This window comes from Eurosta solidaginis, chromosome 2 (genome assembly GCF_040869045.1).
Source record: "Eurosta solidaginis isolate ZX-2024a chromosome 2, ASM4086904v1, whole genome shotgun sequence".
NCBI lineage: Eukaryota > Metazoa > Arthropoda > Insecta > Diptera > Tephritidae > Eurosta > Eurosta solidaginis.
Window position 1 is genome coordinate 290832074 of NC_090320.1, and position 15402 is coordinate 290847475.

A 15402-nucleotide genomic window follows, 5' to 3' on the forward strand; every position below is an offset into this window, starting at 1 on the left:
AAAACACATTCGACGAATTTGGGGTTCAACCAAAGAGGATAAATATAATAAGAGCCACCACTCTGCTACGAGTGGCGTGTAACAAATGTGATTTTTGGAAAGAGAATTAATTAATTAATTAAATACAGTCGGAAAAATAAACACAAATACCCCACGAAAGTGTATAGAAAACATTTATGCACATTTCGCACAAAAAAAAAAAAAACCTACGACTACCATAACGAAAGCATTATACAAAGTTACGAGTGACGTCTCTTATTATATTTGTCCTCTTTGGTTTAAGCCTCAACTCTCGGGCTGCTTTGTGCTGGTTCACCGTGGCATATGAGTACCTTTAAATTAGGTTCGAAAAAGAGATGGTGGTTTAAAATAACCTGGCCCGATTCGTGTTATACGATCCGTGATCGTAATCAATTTTTTAAATCACAATAGCTCTGAAATGGTGAATCCTCCGAATGATATATGTTTACCTTACGTACTCATTAGATCAATATTTTATTACAATTTTTATAAGTAGTTTGACAGTTTTATATTTATGATTTGAGTGAAATTGGCTCTTCATCCGTGATCGTATAACACGATATGGGTAAAAATTGAAGTTGGTTAAGACTAGTTAAGGACTTGAGTAATCTAAGTGTGCTTTGACCGAATATATTTGCAAGTATTTAACACTTTTTGAAATGAAAATGAAAGGGAAAAGTTATGGGGAAAACAAACTTTATAGCTTTTACGGAGATTTAAACTCATTTTTTTTCATTCATATAAAATGTTTATTAAAATCTGCTTCTATAGTAATAGTAGAGATAGTAGACATTCAAATTCGCACGTCTTCAAGTCAAATGATTTGCATAATTTCTTGAATTGTCTCACATATACAAACATATACAAATACACTGCACTTACATTTAACCTCTGTTAGTTGCTTAAAAGAGTTCACGCAATTTTCACCGCAAATCTAATGAAGCCGATAATGTGAGCATGAAGCTTTAACCCACACTCAGCCAGTCAGTAAGTCAGTTGGATACAAAATATTAAGTGAAAATTAACAAACTAATTGAACTCAATGTCGAAGGTATTTATGTATTTGTGTGCTCGCATGTTTGTGGTACTCACTTCGAGTACTTGTTGCAACAACAAAGAACATATAAAGCGAAAAAGTGAGGAAAAATTACACAATTTGGTGCAATTTTGTTGTCTGTGAAGTAAATTAGTTGGTATGTAGTAGTCATGTTACATTCATTGGTATTATTTCACACTGCCATTTTTCGCAATCATTTTCCAAAAATCGCATGGACCTGTCGCAGTTAGCATCTTGCGAATTTCTTCATTACAAAATTGTATCGTGAAAAACGAAGTTTTTATAGCATTGAACTGTTTTTTGTGAACTGCCTTACTGGTAATAATAAGGGTATTCACTAAATGCCATGAGTGCCACGCTAAAAAATTACCGTAAGATTGAACTCAAGCATAAAATCAATTTTTAAACTGCTTTGCATGTATATTTATTAGGGTTGTCCTTATCAATCAACTTACCGATTTATTCTAGCTTCACCCTTTCATTGGTGAGAGACATTAGCTCTTATCGGTGGAACCACCATAAAGAAGCAACTTAACCAAGGCCTTCTTAGCCTTATTCTCAATAATGAGTATGCAAAATTACTTCCTGTCTAATATAATTTCTATATATTTGACTCTACACAATTTGCTTGTCGTTCGCCACTAGTTCCGTTTTCTAGGCTTGATAATTAGCCCAGATCACCAGGGTAGGCATCATTTAGGCAATATCTAACTTTGAGCTTGTGTATCAATACATTAGGGTGATCCTTATATATATCAAATTTCATCGATATCCTCTAACGAGAGTTCTAGGCAACTTACAGTTTCAACAGGGTTGGAGAAGATAGACATTGGCAATTGAGGCGTTTGTTGCAAACTGCCATTGAATCGATGGTTCGTGTGATGTGAGAACATATTACATTCAGGACACACAATCCGAATGTTGGGGTTGCTTCTGTATAAGTATGAGTTTAATCTATGGCTTCACTTCGAAGTTGTGCCAGATTGACTCACGTCCTCTAATGGACACTAAGCATGGGACTCGCCGGACATTTATCGGCATAAGATTTTGCTGCCTATTTGTGGGTGACACTGAGCGTGGTTGCATGCGTGGTTCTAGGGGGGGGGGGAACTTTATTTTGTATTGACTGTAATGAAATATATAATACTAATATACATAGTAGTTTCTTATCACAAAACGGATTTTTACTCATTTTTAATTTTTCTTGCTTTTTTACGTTATTATTATATATATTTAAAAAAAAATGGACTTCATGTGGTACGCCTCAGTTTGCTGGGAAATCCTTCTTGCCTTGGAGTTATCGAATCTCTTCATCCGGTTTGAGATGCGTAAATGAAAACTGAGATTTTTTACCTCTGAATGTACGCCTATCTATCCACTCCTTCTTTTTACGATAGTTGAGCCTATATTTTGTAGTAGTAAAAAATCAATAGGTGATATATCACTTTCAAAGCCTCTGATAACACCACAGGTATGTCGTGCAACATTTTTCCAGCATGCAATTTATCCAGTTTACCTTGTTACTTCTATATATTTCGTAATACCATATGAACTTAGCTTTTGGCATTTGTATGAAGTAAAGTTATAATTTCAAGTTTTCATGACTATTACGAACTACGCGTAATTTACCACACATATCTCTCACTGATCTCCCACAAATCACGCGAAGCCACATATGCGATACAAATATTGTCAGAGTGGTTTACCATTTTAACCGCATTTGTAATGAGCTCACGAAGTCACAGCGGTGTTGCGCAGAATCTCCATCTGCAGCTTCACTCAGCAGACGTGTTGCGCCCTCAACAGCTCCCAATTTAAGGCAATTCAGGTTCGTAGAGCCGTCAAGTGCTTAGAGGGCATCTTGTACTGCTTTCAGCTGGTCATTATTATAAAGATTTTAGTCTGGTTGAACTGTTTCTGCTTAAGGGATGACTCTACCTTCTTGACCATTTTATGTAGCCCAGGTCCTTCTGAGCTGACCTTACAATAAGCTCGTTGGACTATTGAACACAAACACTGACATAATAATGGTTCGAAGATCCTTAAGTGGGCGCACATAAATTTTAGAATGGGCGAGGCTTTGCCCATTTAATGAGTGAGTTATTTGTGCTTTCATGAGCAATAGTTCGGAGAAGCTCTACATCTGTATAATATTGAAATATCAATTTACATGCACACAATAGCTCTATAAATATCCGGGACAGAACTGAAATTTGGTAGATCGAATAGTGAAGGTAGAAAAAATTCAGATCTTAAAATTTTACACAAATACGACACTCTTGTAAATTGTAAAGACAATGAATAGGAATGACAGAAAAATATGTTTTTATTTTTACTTTCATGAATACATAAGGCTTTTCTTTCGGTATAATCGATTGTATTTTGCTCTTATTTTAAGCTATTTTTACAACTTATTCAATACTCCTAACGTGCTTACTGGAGCATGCAAAAAGTATTGAAGTATGAAATATATATGTACATATGTAAATAAAGTTTTAGATACAGAATGATGTCGACATATTTCGGAATGATTAGACCGCCCAATACACGGAAGTAAACATTTTTTTACAAGTATGAGGATTCTCTACTTATTAAGCTAGATATATACATACATTTGTATTATGATGACAGGGCCGGATTAACCCTCAACGGGGCTCGTCCGTTCTCTCCTTTTTCGATTAAAAATACAAACTTATATTTTTCATAAAAATTTTATTGTCACAATGTAATAGAACTTACGATTTTTTCTCGAACCCAAGCGAGATTTTTGAGATCCGGGAAATCGAGAACTCGACTACTCGTAAATCTCGCGAGCTTCTCGACATAAACTTAATTGCTGTATGGACAGTGTCTATACACTTGTTTTTTTTACTTGTAAATTTTTTGTTGATTATATTGCTTTCCAATGACAGTTAACTCAAAACATATTTATTATACATATAATTTTGTTCACAATATTTTTTTTTTAACGAGACATCGATAACAAGGCTTCTCGCGAGATTCTCGAATCTCGAAATACTTGTAATACTCGCGAGCTTCTCGACTTTCAATTCAGCCGCTGCATTGGCAGTATTCTATACATTTCGGTGTTTTTGTGGAAATTTTCGCTTGTGCTCCAAAAAAAATCATAAGCTCTATATAAAACAGCCGATGAATCGATTAAATTGGATGTCGAGAAGCTCGCGAGCCTTACGAGTCATTTGAGATTCGAGAATCCCGCGAGAGGGCGAGACTCGCGAGAAACCTCTTCCCGAACAAGTTCGAGAAATCGTAAGCTCTACAATGTAACAATATCAATAAAATTACTATCTACATTTTAAACACGTCGTTTTCTACATTTGTTTTCGGGAAATACATCAATTTCATCAATATCGATTTTGTTCAATAAATCTGACTCAATGCAAAGTATACCAAACATCTCGAGTCTCTCTTGTCACGTTTTGATTATTTTTAATTGCGAGAGGGATCGTTCGGCAGAACAATTTGTGATCATTAATGTTAATAAAATCCGAAGAGCTTTTTCTGTGTTAGGAAATACATCGGCTAATTGATCTTCCATTATAATCTTATACAAATGACTGAGTTTTTTGTGCATCAGAATATCTGGAGTTCAGGTAACTTTAGAATTGTTTCATTTCAATGAAAAATTCTTCCAAATCTCTAAAATAAAAAATAACTCGGTCACTTAGAGAAAAGTTGATGAGAAATGCAAATCTCTCTGAAACTTCCATATACTTTCACTGTGAAGATTGTCGATGATTTCGAGGAAACCTTTTGTCCTAAAATCATCGCGAGGCGAAAATTCTACTTCTGTAGCATTTCCGTCATTAGGTTGTTTTTTGTTTTACGACGAGTACGTTTTACGATTTCGAAATCATTGAACTTTTCACGGAATGAAACTAAACTCTATTCTAACGTCCGTACAAAAAAGCACACGTTTGAAAATCTGCTTTTTCACTTTGCACTGACTTACTCCTTGAACGCATTGCAGTCAAAATAGAGTTGAAGGCTTCTACACCCTCTGTTCCAAAAATAACCGAAATTTTTCAAAATAAAAACAACCATTTGAACTTTGAATCAAAAACAACCAATGTATATTTTGAAATTATTATTTTTTATTATTCAATATACTCTCCTTTCACTTCGATGCACTTCTTTGCACGCTAATACAATTTGTCAAATGAGTTGGAAATGCCCTTTTTAGGAACCTTCTCTAGTTCGTCGGTCGTCGCCTTTTGAATGCGGTCAATTGAGTTATATTTATTTGAGTAAAAATTATTTTCAGCTCTGATTATATTTTTCTTTCACTCTCTAGGATGTTTGTAAGAAAATTTTGCAAGTCTTTTTCATTTTTCGGCGGCCCCTAAAATCGGGGATCCCAGGCAACTGCCTATTCTGTCTGCTGGTTAATACGGCCCTGTATGATGAAAAGCATACATACATACATCGCATGTACATATGTATATATTTAAATGTCTTCATGCTTTTACTAACTGGTTTACTGTCGCCAGCCTTAACGGTTTATTCAGCATCATTGCCCTTAATTTTAAAAGTATTGTTAGGGTTTGGAAAGTTAAAAATATGAACAAACATAAGCAAGTATACTCCTGCAATATGCCCTGTAGGAATTATGTTGTTATAACCAAAATAGAGTGGACATTTTCTATAAGTTTTTGGTATAACTAATTCTGTCAGCTAGACCTAAACTTGTATTACGAAGTTCAATGGGTTACAAAACTAAATGTTGTTGAAAATCAAAAAAATGTTCTCATTTTGATTCACTTTAGTAGGGACATCCCATTTTACATGCACATATTTTTCTTTTGACTTGCTGTAGACTTCTACAAATAAAATTTTAAATAATCAATTCGATAAAAAAGTGTTTTTGTGAAAATCTAAGCTTTGGTTTTCCTAGCGGGTCATATGCATTTTGTGCACAAGTGACTTTGCATTTAGATTCTTTCAGGAAAGCCATAAGGAAACAATGCAGCGTTTTGTTGTAACTAGTTGTTTACTAATTGAAGCTCATATCGCTAATATAGTGCTTTAGGAAAGGAGTGTGTCTATAAAGTAAAACTTTTTTAGGTTAGAATTAATTTTTAAAATACATAAATACAAATAGAAAGCAATGAGCCATTTAGGGTGGTATGTTTTTCCTTAGAAACGCACATCTTAGATTACCTCAGCATCTCGTTCATCTCAGCTTTTAGCACAGAGTATATCTCATAAACATGATAGGTTAAAAGCGGCTCAATGCTACCACTATGCTGCCACATTCACTATATTACGTGTAGGTTTTAACAGCACTGCGACATCCTTTCGAAGGATTGGCCACGTCGAATCGCATGGACTTTGCATTATAGTTAGGTGTGGTGCTAACACTTTCCGTTGAGTTTGAAATTGGTATTGTAGGAGAAAAACTTCGAAGTGTTAAGTCGGCGCATGCTTTCATGGATGCGACGTGACGGATGAAACAGGGTTATACAAAATACAAATTTAGTTATTTTAGTACGTAAAACTGTCAAAAGGTAAGTAAACTTTTTATTTCCTGCTTTTCCTCACTTTTTATTTAACTAAATATGCCATATATAACCGTCTAGCTTTTCATTTTAAATATAAATAAAATAAATAAATGTGAGACGCGATAACCTCCGAAGAGATTTTAGGACGAGCTTCTCTTCCAATTTTGCGTCGCGCACCTACTTCCTTTATGCCGACTCCGAACGGCATCTGCAAAGCAGATGAGTTTTCACTGAGAGCTTTTTATGGCACAAATACACTCGGAGTGCTTGCCAAACACTGCCGAGGTGCGACTCCACTTAGAAAAATTTTCTTCTAATTGAAAGGACTTGTTTCTAAAATTTTGATGCTGATTTTCCCGGGGCGTGAACACAGGATCTTCGGTATGGAAGGCGAAGCACGCTAGCATCACACCACGGCGGCTGCCGTCCTGCGACTAAGTGGAACTAGATGTCGCATTGAGCTCGCAGCTTACTGCGGCATAATAATAATGCGTATTAATATTGCTACAGATAAATTGTTGAGCTTTAAGGATAGCTATGACAGGTATGGGACTTCGAATATTGCTAAAAATGATTGTGAATTGCTATTTGGGTTATATTGCTATTCTATAATTGTTCTATAACACACACGAATGTATCTAGTCGTTCTTCAAAAATCGCGAAATCTGTCAACTCTAAAAGGAAATTGGGTTGAGCCAAAAAAAAAAAAAATATGTTAGGCTCGCTATACCTACGAGAATATTTAGGCTGAGTCCCTCTCCGAATTCGCATCGTGCTCTTTTAAAATTTTCCAACAAAATTGGCGAGAGAGGACGTATATATTTTATGCCGACTCCGAACGGCATCTTCAAGGCAGATGCATTTTCACTGAGAAGCTTTACATAGTAGAAACAAATTGGGAGTGGAAGGGCGACACCGCTTGGAAAAATGTTCTCTAAAGTGTTTGATACTGCTTTTCCTGCGCCTTGAACCAAGGACCTATGGTGTGGTAGGCCTGAACGATACCACCAAACCACGGCGGCCGAAGGTAGAAACAATGTCGGAAAATTGGAAAGAGCCGGGTAGCATCTCATGATGGAAAAAGAGTAGAAATGTAATTGTTCGAATTATCAGTACAAAACCAAAAAGGTGCACCAAGTTAACGGAGCATATTCTGATTTAAAAAATTGGAGACCTATATAGACTAAGCGCAACGAACGCAAGACTACATAGGTGAATTAACACATGACAGGCAGAACTCTTCCACTGTATCTATCATTTTGTATGAGGCCTTGAACCTCACAGGAAATATATGTTCTTGAAAAGGAGTTTGGTGGCAACAGTGCCGTATTCCGGTGATGCTTGAAGTTGATAGTGAGCAGCGAAAGGCATCTATGGATCATAGCCATAGATCTTCCCATAGTCAATGATTGGGTGGGTGGCACCAATTGGAGATTAGCCGTCTATGCTTACTTACTCCCAGTTCTGTTTCTGTTCTTGAAACATGACTGCATATTGTGGAGCTGTCTGTTCCTATGGCAGTCTCGAGTGGCTGACTTTTTTAAACGCTCAGCTCACTCAACACTAATTGTCCTCATTTACAGTCGGGGTACCACTTGACTATTTACGGTGTTGAGTGCGGTGGTGAAATTGCACACATAATAGAAACCTTGCTAGACTTAAATTTGATTCTAAATCTGCGGACCGAAAAATTCGGCAGCCGCATAACAACCATGCCAACGACCATAATACGTTGAATACATCGCTTCTCGTCCGATCACTGGTAAAAGGCAGCGTAGGGTATGGTAAGTACTTAGATGGGGAACAGTTTCAACGCTGTCATTGGAATTGGAAAAAAGAAAATCGGTGAACGGATGGCTCATAGCAAATCCAACCGGTTGAAAGAGCTAACGGTAAATCGGTTGACGGATACCCGATATAAGCGGCGTATCTATGGATTAAGGTGATGGTGAGCACTCGGTTGGTGGGAGGTGAGTGATGGACCATTGTTTCGTGCATCGGAGGGTTGATGCAGTGGTTGAGTGAATAGTAAGCTGATGCGGTGGATGAGTGAATAGTAAGCTGTTGTCCAAAGTAAACGGGGGAATCGGTGAACTTCAAATATTTTCTGTGGTCTGACCAACAAGTGTCTTGAGGATGAGAAAGGCACGAATTGTAGGTTGCATTCACTCCCAGTCCCAGACTTACTTTATCGGAAACTTATTACGGTGGCGGCATATGTAGTCGTTACTAGGGTTGCGACTGTTAGTGATGCTCCTGAGACCGTGTAGCGGCTAGAGGTGTCATAACTTGTGATGCTTTTGAAAGCGGCAGTTCACATGGAAATAAAATGCAATCTTTAGCAAAGTTACCTCAATCCTTTTGGTCCCAGCACAGATGAGTGCCTTTATTGGCATATGATAGTGATGTTGATATTATTGGCTTTGTCAAACGCGCTGTGAGTTCTGTCTTCTCTGTATTAGATTAAGGGGCGGAAACTGTCATCCAAGAAAAAATCGGCGCATTCGCGTCCTGGCAACACCGTACTGTTGACGGTTATGAATTCGAGACTGTGAACGAATTTGGCTATCTGGAAGCCAGCATTACCAGCGAAAACAATTTCAGCTTAGCATATATCTGTCCTGATGTATGGCTCGGTCGAGGGATAATGGGATGACTCTTAGAGTATTCGAAAGAAAAGTTCTCTGGAAGATTTATGCTCCTGTCCGTGATGTCGACAGCGGGTATCAAAGTAGGTTTACTGATGAGCTGTATGAGCTTAACGCAGATATGAAGATAAGGCAGCGAATAAAGGCTTCGTTGGCTGGGTTATTTTATGTGAATCGACGTAGACGCTGCGGCCAAGAAAGTTTTTCAGTCGGCTCAGCAATTTGAAGTAGAGGAAATGGGAGACCTCCACTGAGTTAGGAGAAGCAGATGGTAGGACTTCCTTCATTCCTTTGTGCTCTCAATCGGCGTCTGTTTTCGCAAAACAGGTATAGCTGGTATGACTTGTTACAAAACGGCCAAAGGCGGTTATGCGCCAATTAGTAATGATGGTGTGTCAGAAATCTTAATTAAAAAAAATAAAGGATTTCTCAGTGAGAAATTGTAACGATTTTTCTGATAAATCTTTTTTTTTGGGTCCCTGACGAAAGTTCATTTTACAATTAAATTTTTTGTGCCATTTTTGTGCTTTTAATTACAATGATTTAAAATTCCCAATACATTTTAAATTAAATACTTCATACCGCAGGTTTCGCCTCAGGCGTCAGTAGGAATGTTGTGAAACTTTTTCTAATATCTTGGGATTACACAATACGAGGGAAGTAAATATTAAAATAAGTGCAATGAAAAATAAGCATATTAGGGTGGGTCGATTTGTATGGACGAAAGTTAACCGATATCGCGCCATCGATTTTTCGATAGGATTTGGGCTCAGGAAAAAAAGTTCCACTACGCATACGCAAAAAAATTATTTTCGAGCCTGCGAAATTTCATTTTTTTGACTTATTTTCGACTTTGATTTTTAAGGTTTTTTCATGACCTACTAAAAAAATTTGCATATGTATACAGGGTATACATGAAAATTTTACAATCAAATGAAACTTTTTTAGTAGGTCATGAAAAAAACCTTAAAAATCAAAGTCGAAAATAAGTCAAAAAAAATGAAATTTCGCAGGCTCGAAAATAATTTTTTTGGGTATGTGTAGTAGAATTTTTTTCCTGTGCCCAAATCCTATCGAAAAATCGATGGCGCGATATCGGTTAATAAATCGACCCAGCCTAATGCATATACAAATGTACATATGTAAATGCATTGTGTGCGTAACATGCTAACAACCATAAGGGATGGGTGTGCGTAGTGGGGTGGCGGGTAAAAAGCACGCAAAGGGCTATCAGTTAGAAAAAAATTAGAAGACAAATAAACTACTTATAACTATTATAACTCTACTATGAGATTCAAGCAGGCGAAAGAAGAAGTGGGGAGAGAAAACCAAAAAGCAAAATGCATTAAAACGCAAGTCGCTCCGAATGGCCACCTCCTTCAGGGCCACTGTGTATTTGATGAGAAAGGAAATAAAAGGAAATGCGTTAGAAAAACGAACGAAATCGGATTGAGAAGTAGTATTTTGTGAGGAAGCACAAGAAGGAAAATATCTGTATGAGATAGGAAAAGGAGAAAATTATTTAATCGTGTTTGAGAATGTGTACACATCGAGGTTTTACGAGGGTGGCTGCTTATGTTTTTGAGTTAGCTTGACAAAGCAGGTTAGGTTAGTTGTAAGAGAATAGAGCCGATGAAACGCAATGCTTATCTAAGGGGCACACTCACAACGGCTGAGGGAGTTATGCTTAACCTTCTCACAGTAGGTCTGTATGCAAAACTCTGGCGAGTGGTAACGCGGTAAGACTGGTAAGATATTTATTGAGACAACAGCTTCTTCATCAGAGTCGACACATGGGATGGTATTTATATGCTGAGTCCAGGTCTATATTCAGAGAAGACTCCAAACTTAAAGGAAGTCTCTGTTTCCTATATTTCTAAAAGCTTTGCTCTTGTGTGTCTTCTTAAGGGGGATGCTAAGGCTGGTATATGATAAACTAAGAGGGATGGTCCACTAATTATCCTGCGCCGAATTCGCGTTCTCTGAGGCTAGGACCATGTCCACTGGATCTGCGCCGCGCTATATGAATCCTCTTCAAGGAAGGACGTTAATTTACTGTTTTGCAGCTTTATTTCTAGGACCCACAGCACCACTGAGCTGTTTGTCCCCCTCAACACCTTCGTTCTTACATCTAAGTCCTCCTCCTGCTTCACTCAGTTAAGGTTATCGAACTCCCTCTTTACTTTGTCCGCTTATAATATTTTATGATGTTGTCCATGAGGCTTCTCTTTCTGTTCGTCCGGTAAATTTTTCCACGCTGCGTTTACAGAATTTTCTCCTGCTTTTTATTTGAAGGGTGGAGTGCTCACCATCCTCTGCAGGTCGCAATCCGCAGAGTTCTTTTTAATCCTATGTCTCGGTAACTTCTAATTCTGACCCTGCAGGTAGCGCAGCTCATCCTCCAACTTCAACACGCAATGCATATCTGTATAAGCCTTTGCTATTTTGCCTGTAGATGTTAGCAACAGCCCCCTCTAGCCGCCACCTCAACCACTGTATTTTTGCACATCATAAAGTTGGCCCCATTTTACCACCTCGCCCAGTCGAAGCATGAAAGTGGTTTACTCGCATCATCCCGCATCATCTTGGCCATGAACCAAAGATGCTCCTTTTATGCCACCTTTCGATAGTTATCGGTCAATCATCAATTAACCTTACAACTAGGGACTGCTTCGCCACGTCACTTATTCTCTTTGGAACAGCAGGAAGCTCAGCATTTCCTCCCTTAGCTTCCACTTCCACACATGCGCTCTTTTGGTATAGATATCTCCACGATTTCCCCATCTGTTTGCGGTTCAGTTTAGAGGTATTTGATTCCTCGCTATTGGGGTCGCTCTATCCTAAAGCTTTAGACACACATGGTTTGTCGAAGCAGCTAGCCTGCCTCACACCCGGGTATTTTCTGTTTTTAAAAGCGAACTTCAGCCGTTCGCTACCTGGTAATTCCTCACGAAACCTCTGCCGCCTCATACCGATTGCAGTACCGAGGGTTTCTTGCAGTACGGCTCTCCACTTTCATAATTTTTGCGGACTCACCTGTCGCTCCCTCCTTGAGCTAATTTACTTTCCAATTTGATGATATCATCTTCATTGTCGTGCGACTCTATTATCCCGCCTTATCTTCGGGTGCTACTAGTTAGGATTTTCCTTAGTTTTTTTGTTTCGCTGGAGGATCTCTTTGTTCAAGTCAAAGTTCTCGAAAGCAACAACAAGTAACGAAATACCATTAAACAGCAGCATGGGCTGGCGGGCTAGCAGTGAATGAATATTGATCGATTTTCGTGCCGTTCAGTATCAATGCAATTCAAAATTTAAAATACTATTAAATTTCCTACACCAAATGTGTCCACATAATCCCTTTGGCTCCGGCTGGCTCCCCACAACAACCGACTCGATTTCGGTAAAGCAAGCCCGATTGTGTGGACAATTTTGAGTGAGAAGTACACATGGTATATTTTTTGTCGTGGCATTAGTCCGTACGGGAATCGAATATATTTTAAGAAGAACCACCAGAGGGCTGATGCCGTATTGTATAAGGATAAGGCAAAACTTTCATAGCAGCCCTCGTACGTTACTTCATCATGCATATGTTTGCCAAATGAAATTTTTGTTTGGAGGATAAAAGGAGAGAGCAGGGATTGAGAAAATATATTCAATTTTAGTAGAGGGGGGAGGGAAAGAACGAATATTTTTGGCTCTTTTTAATTGTGTTGTTGTTAAATTTTGCTAGCACTTTTGTGTATGTAGGGCACTGTTTTTTCAAGCTCCAACCAATAAAAAAGGGAGTAACAAATATAACGGAATTATGCAACCTTTGCCTTCATTCATATATATTGCGAGTACTTATGTGTTGTATAACTTGCAGCAACGCGGCCATTGACTTACCCTGCTGTACGGCCAAAAGTAGCACCACTACGCTGGCGAGGATTGTTGTCTGCATTTTGAATTGGTTTTATTTAAATTTTATAGCTTGCTGCCTTTTGTAAATTAACGGTAACGTACAATTTCTGCTATTTTCCAATTCACTTCAATAAAAAATTTTCAAACACTTTCAAATCCTTTTTGGTACACTTGCTGCTTTCCTAACTGCTGCTCGAGCTCAGCTCCACTGTGCGTCACCCGAATGGTAAATCAATAATGTTGGCAGTAATTTGAACACTGTTAACGCCTTTTTATTGAAAAATTTATTTTAAAAAATTTCAATTATTTTTGCTTATCTTTGAATTCAAATTCCTATTACTTTCATTCCATACGTTTTTGGTATAGGTACCATCAAATCTTATCCCATAGACCGGACACAATCAAATCAGATTTTTTTTTTTGATTTTAAGTAATAGAGAAATTCTGTTTAGTGGCGCGTTTGGCGTTCGTACCACGCTTTCGAGTTAAAGCGCGATGCGAAATGAATGTTGTGCGATGCGTCAAAGACCGGAGGAGCCGTCGAGTCGAGTTGAGTTTTTATGGTTTAGCTGAGTAGATGTGTAAAGAATCGTATCAGTTGAGGCAATTGGGTCTCGTTGGCGCGCACACACCACCCCCAGAAATTGGGGTAAGAAAGTACATATGTATGCATGTGTTTAATACGAAGAAGAATAAGCAGTAGCGGAAGTAGTGAACGCACACACACCCTCACACACATAAGAACGTCACGCGAGCAAAGAAAATCACGATTTGTGTTGTTATGATTTAGAAAATTTACTACAAACTCGCTCTACTTTAGTCTCCTTCCTTCGTCTTTTGGGGTAAAGTTGTACGCTCTCATCTGCTCGGTCCGATTCGGTCCAGACGTATTGTTTGATGATATACCAACACTTGAACTGATAAATAAATTGTTACTAAACAGATATCAGACAAAGCTCGCACTCATAGCACAACAACAAATGAAGAGCGTTGCCATTTTGGTGAAATTCCAGCATATTTGGTAGTTTCCTGTTTTCTTTAGTTGATTGATGTGCGAAAAAAACAAAGTATATAATTTTATACCCACTACACTTGTACACAGGGTATTATAACTTTGATTGGATAACGGTTGGTTGTACAGGTATAAAGGAATCGATATAAATATAGACTTCCATTAATCAACATCATCAGTATCGAAAAAAGTTTGATTGAGCCATGTCCGTCCGTCTGTTCGTCCGTCCGTTAACAGGATAACTTGAGTAAATATTGAGATATCTTCACCAAATTTGGTATACGAGCTTATCTCTACCCAGAATAGATTGGTATTGAAAATGAACGAAATCGGATGATAACCACATACACTTTTTATATATATAACGTTTTGGAACACACAAAAAACCTGATAATTTAGTTAATAATACACCTAGAAGAGAGATTTGATACGTGGACTGACATTGAGACCCTTGATAAAAATTTGAAAAAAATTTTTCAAATGGTCGTAGCACCGGCCACTTGTGATAAAATCAATTTTACAAATATTATTAATCATAAATCAAAAATCCTTTAACCTATCGTAACAAAATTCGGCAGAAAGGTTGCCCTTACTATAAGAAATGCTTTGAAGAAAAATCAACGAAATTGCTTAAGGAGCACGCCCACTTTTATATAAACGATTTCTAAAAGGGTCGTGGACGAATAAAATAAGCTATATCTCTGCAAAAAATAGCTTTATATCAATGGTATTTCATTTCCTAAGTGGATTAATAACAATAAATAGAAGAAACTTCAAATTTAAAAAATGGGCGTGGCACCGCCCTTTTCATGACTAAGCAATTTTCTATGTTTTCGGAGTCATAACTCGAACAAAAATTAACGGATCGTAATAAAATTGGGTACACAAATTTTTCCTATAGCAGGAAATATTTCTAGAAAAAATGGATGAGATCAGTTAAAGACCACGCACACTTTTATATAAAAGATTTTTAAAAGGGTCGGAGACGAAAATAATAAGCTATATCTTAGCGAAATATATATATCTAAATTGAATTATAACATTAAATTGAAAAAAACTAAAATTTTTGAAAATGGGTGTGGCACAGCCTCTTTTTTGTCTAAGCAATTTTCAATATTTCGGGAGTCATAACTCGAAGAAATATTTACATATCGTAACAAAATTGGGTACACATATTTTCCTTATAGCAGGAAATATTCTAGTAAAAATGGATAAGATTGGTTAAGGGCCACGCCCACTTTT

The 15402-nt window shown here is 37.5% G+C and overlaps 1 protein-coding gene across 1 annotated transcript in view; it reads right to left on the reverse strand.

Annotated features, from left to right (window-relative positions):
* Nucleotides 1-14044, reverse strand: part of LOC137241179 (UPAR/Ly6 domain-containing protein CG9338) — a 40590-nt gene extending 26546 nt beyond the window's left edge. The window contains exons 1-2 of the mRNA XM_067768497.1: nucleotides 13489-14044; nucleotides 13134-13416 (exon numbers count right to left, since the gene is read on the reverse strand). Coding sequence (XP_067624598.1) covers nucleotides 13134-13188 — 55 coding nt within the window. The 5' untranslated portion in view covers nucleotides 13189-13416; nucleotides 13489-14044. The remainder of the gene's footprint in view (nucleotides 1-13133; nucleotides 13417-13488) is intronic.
* Nucleotides 14045-15402: the final 1358 nt, after the last annotated feature.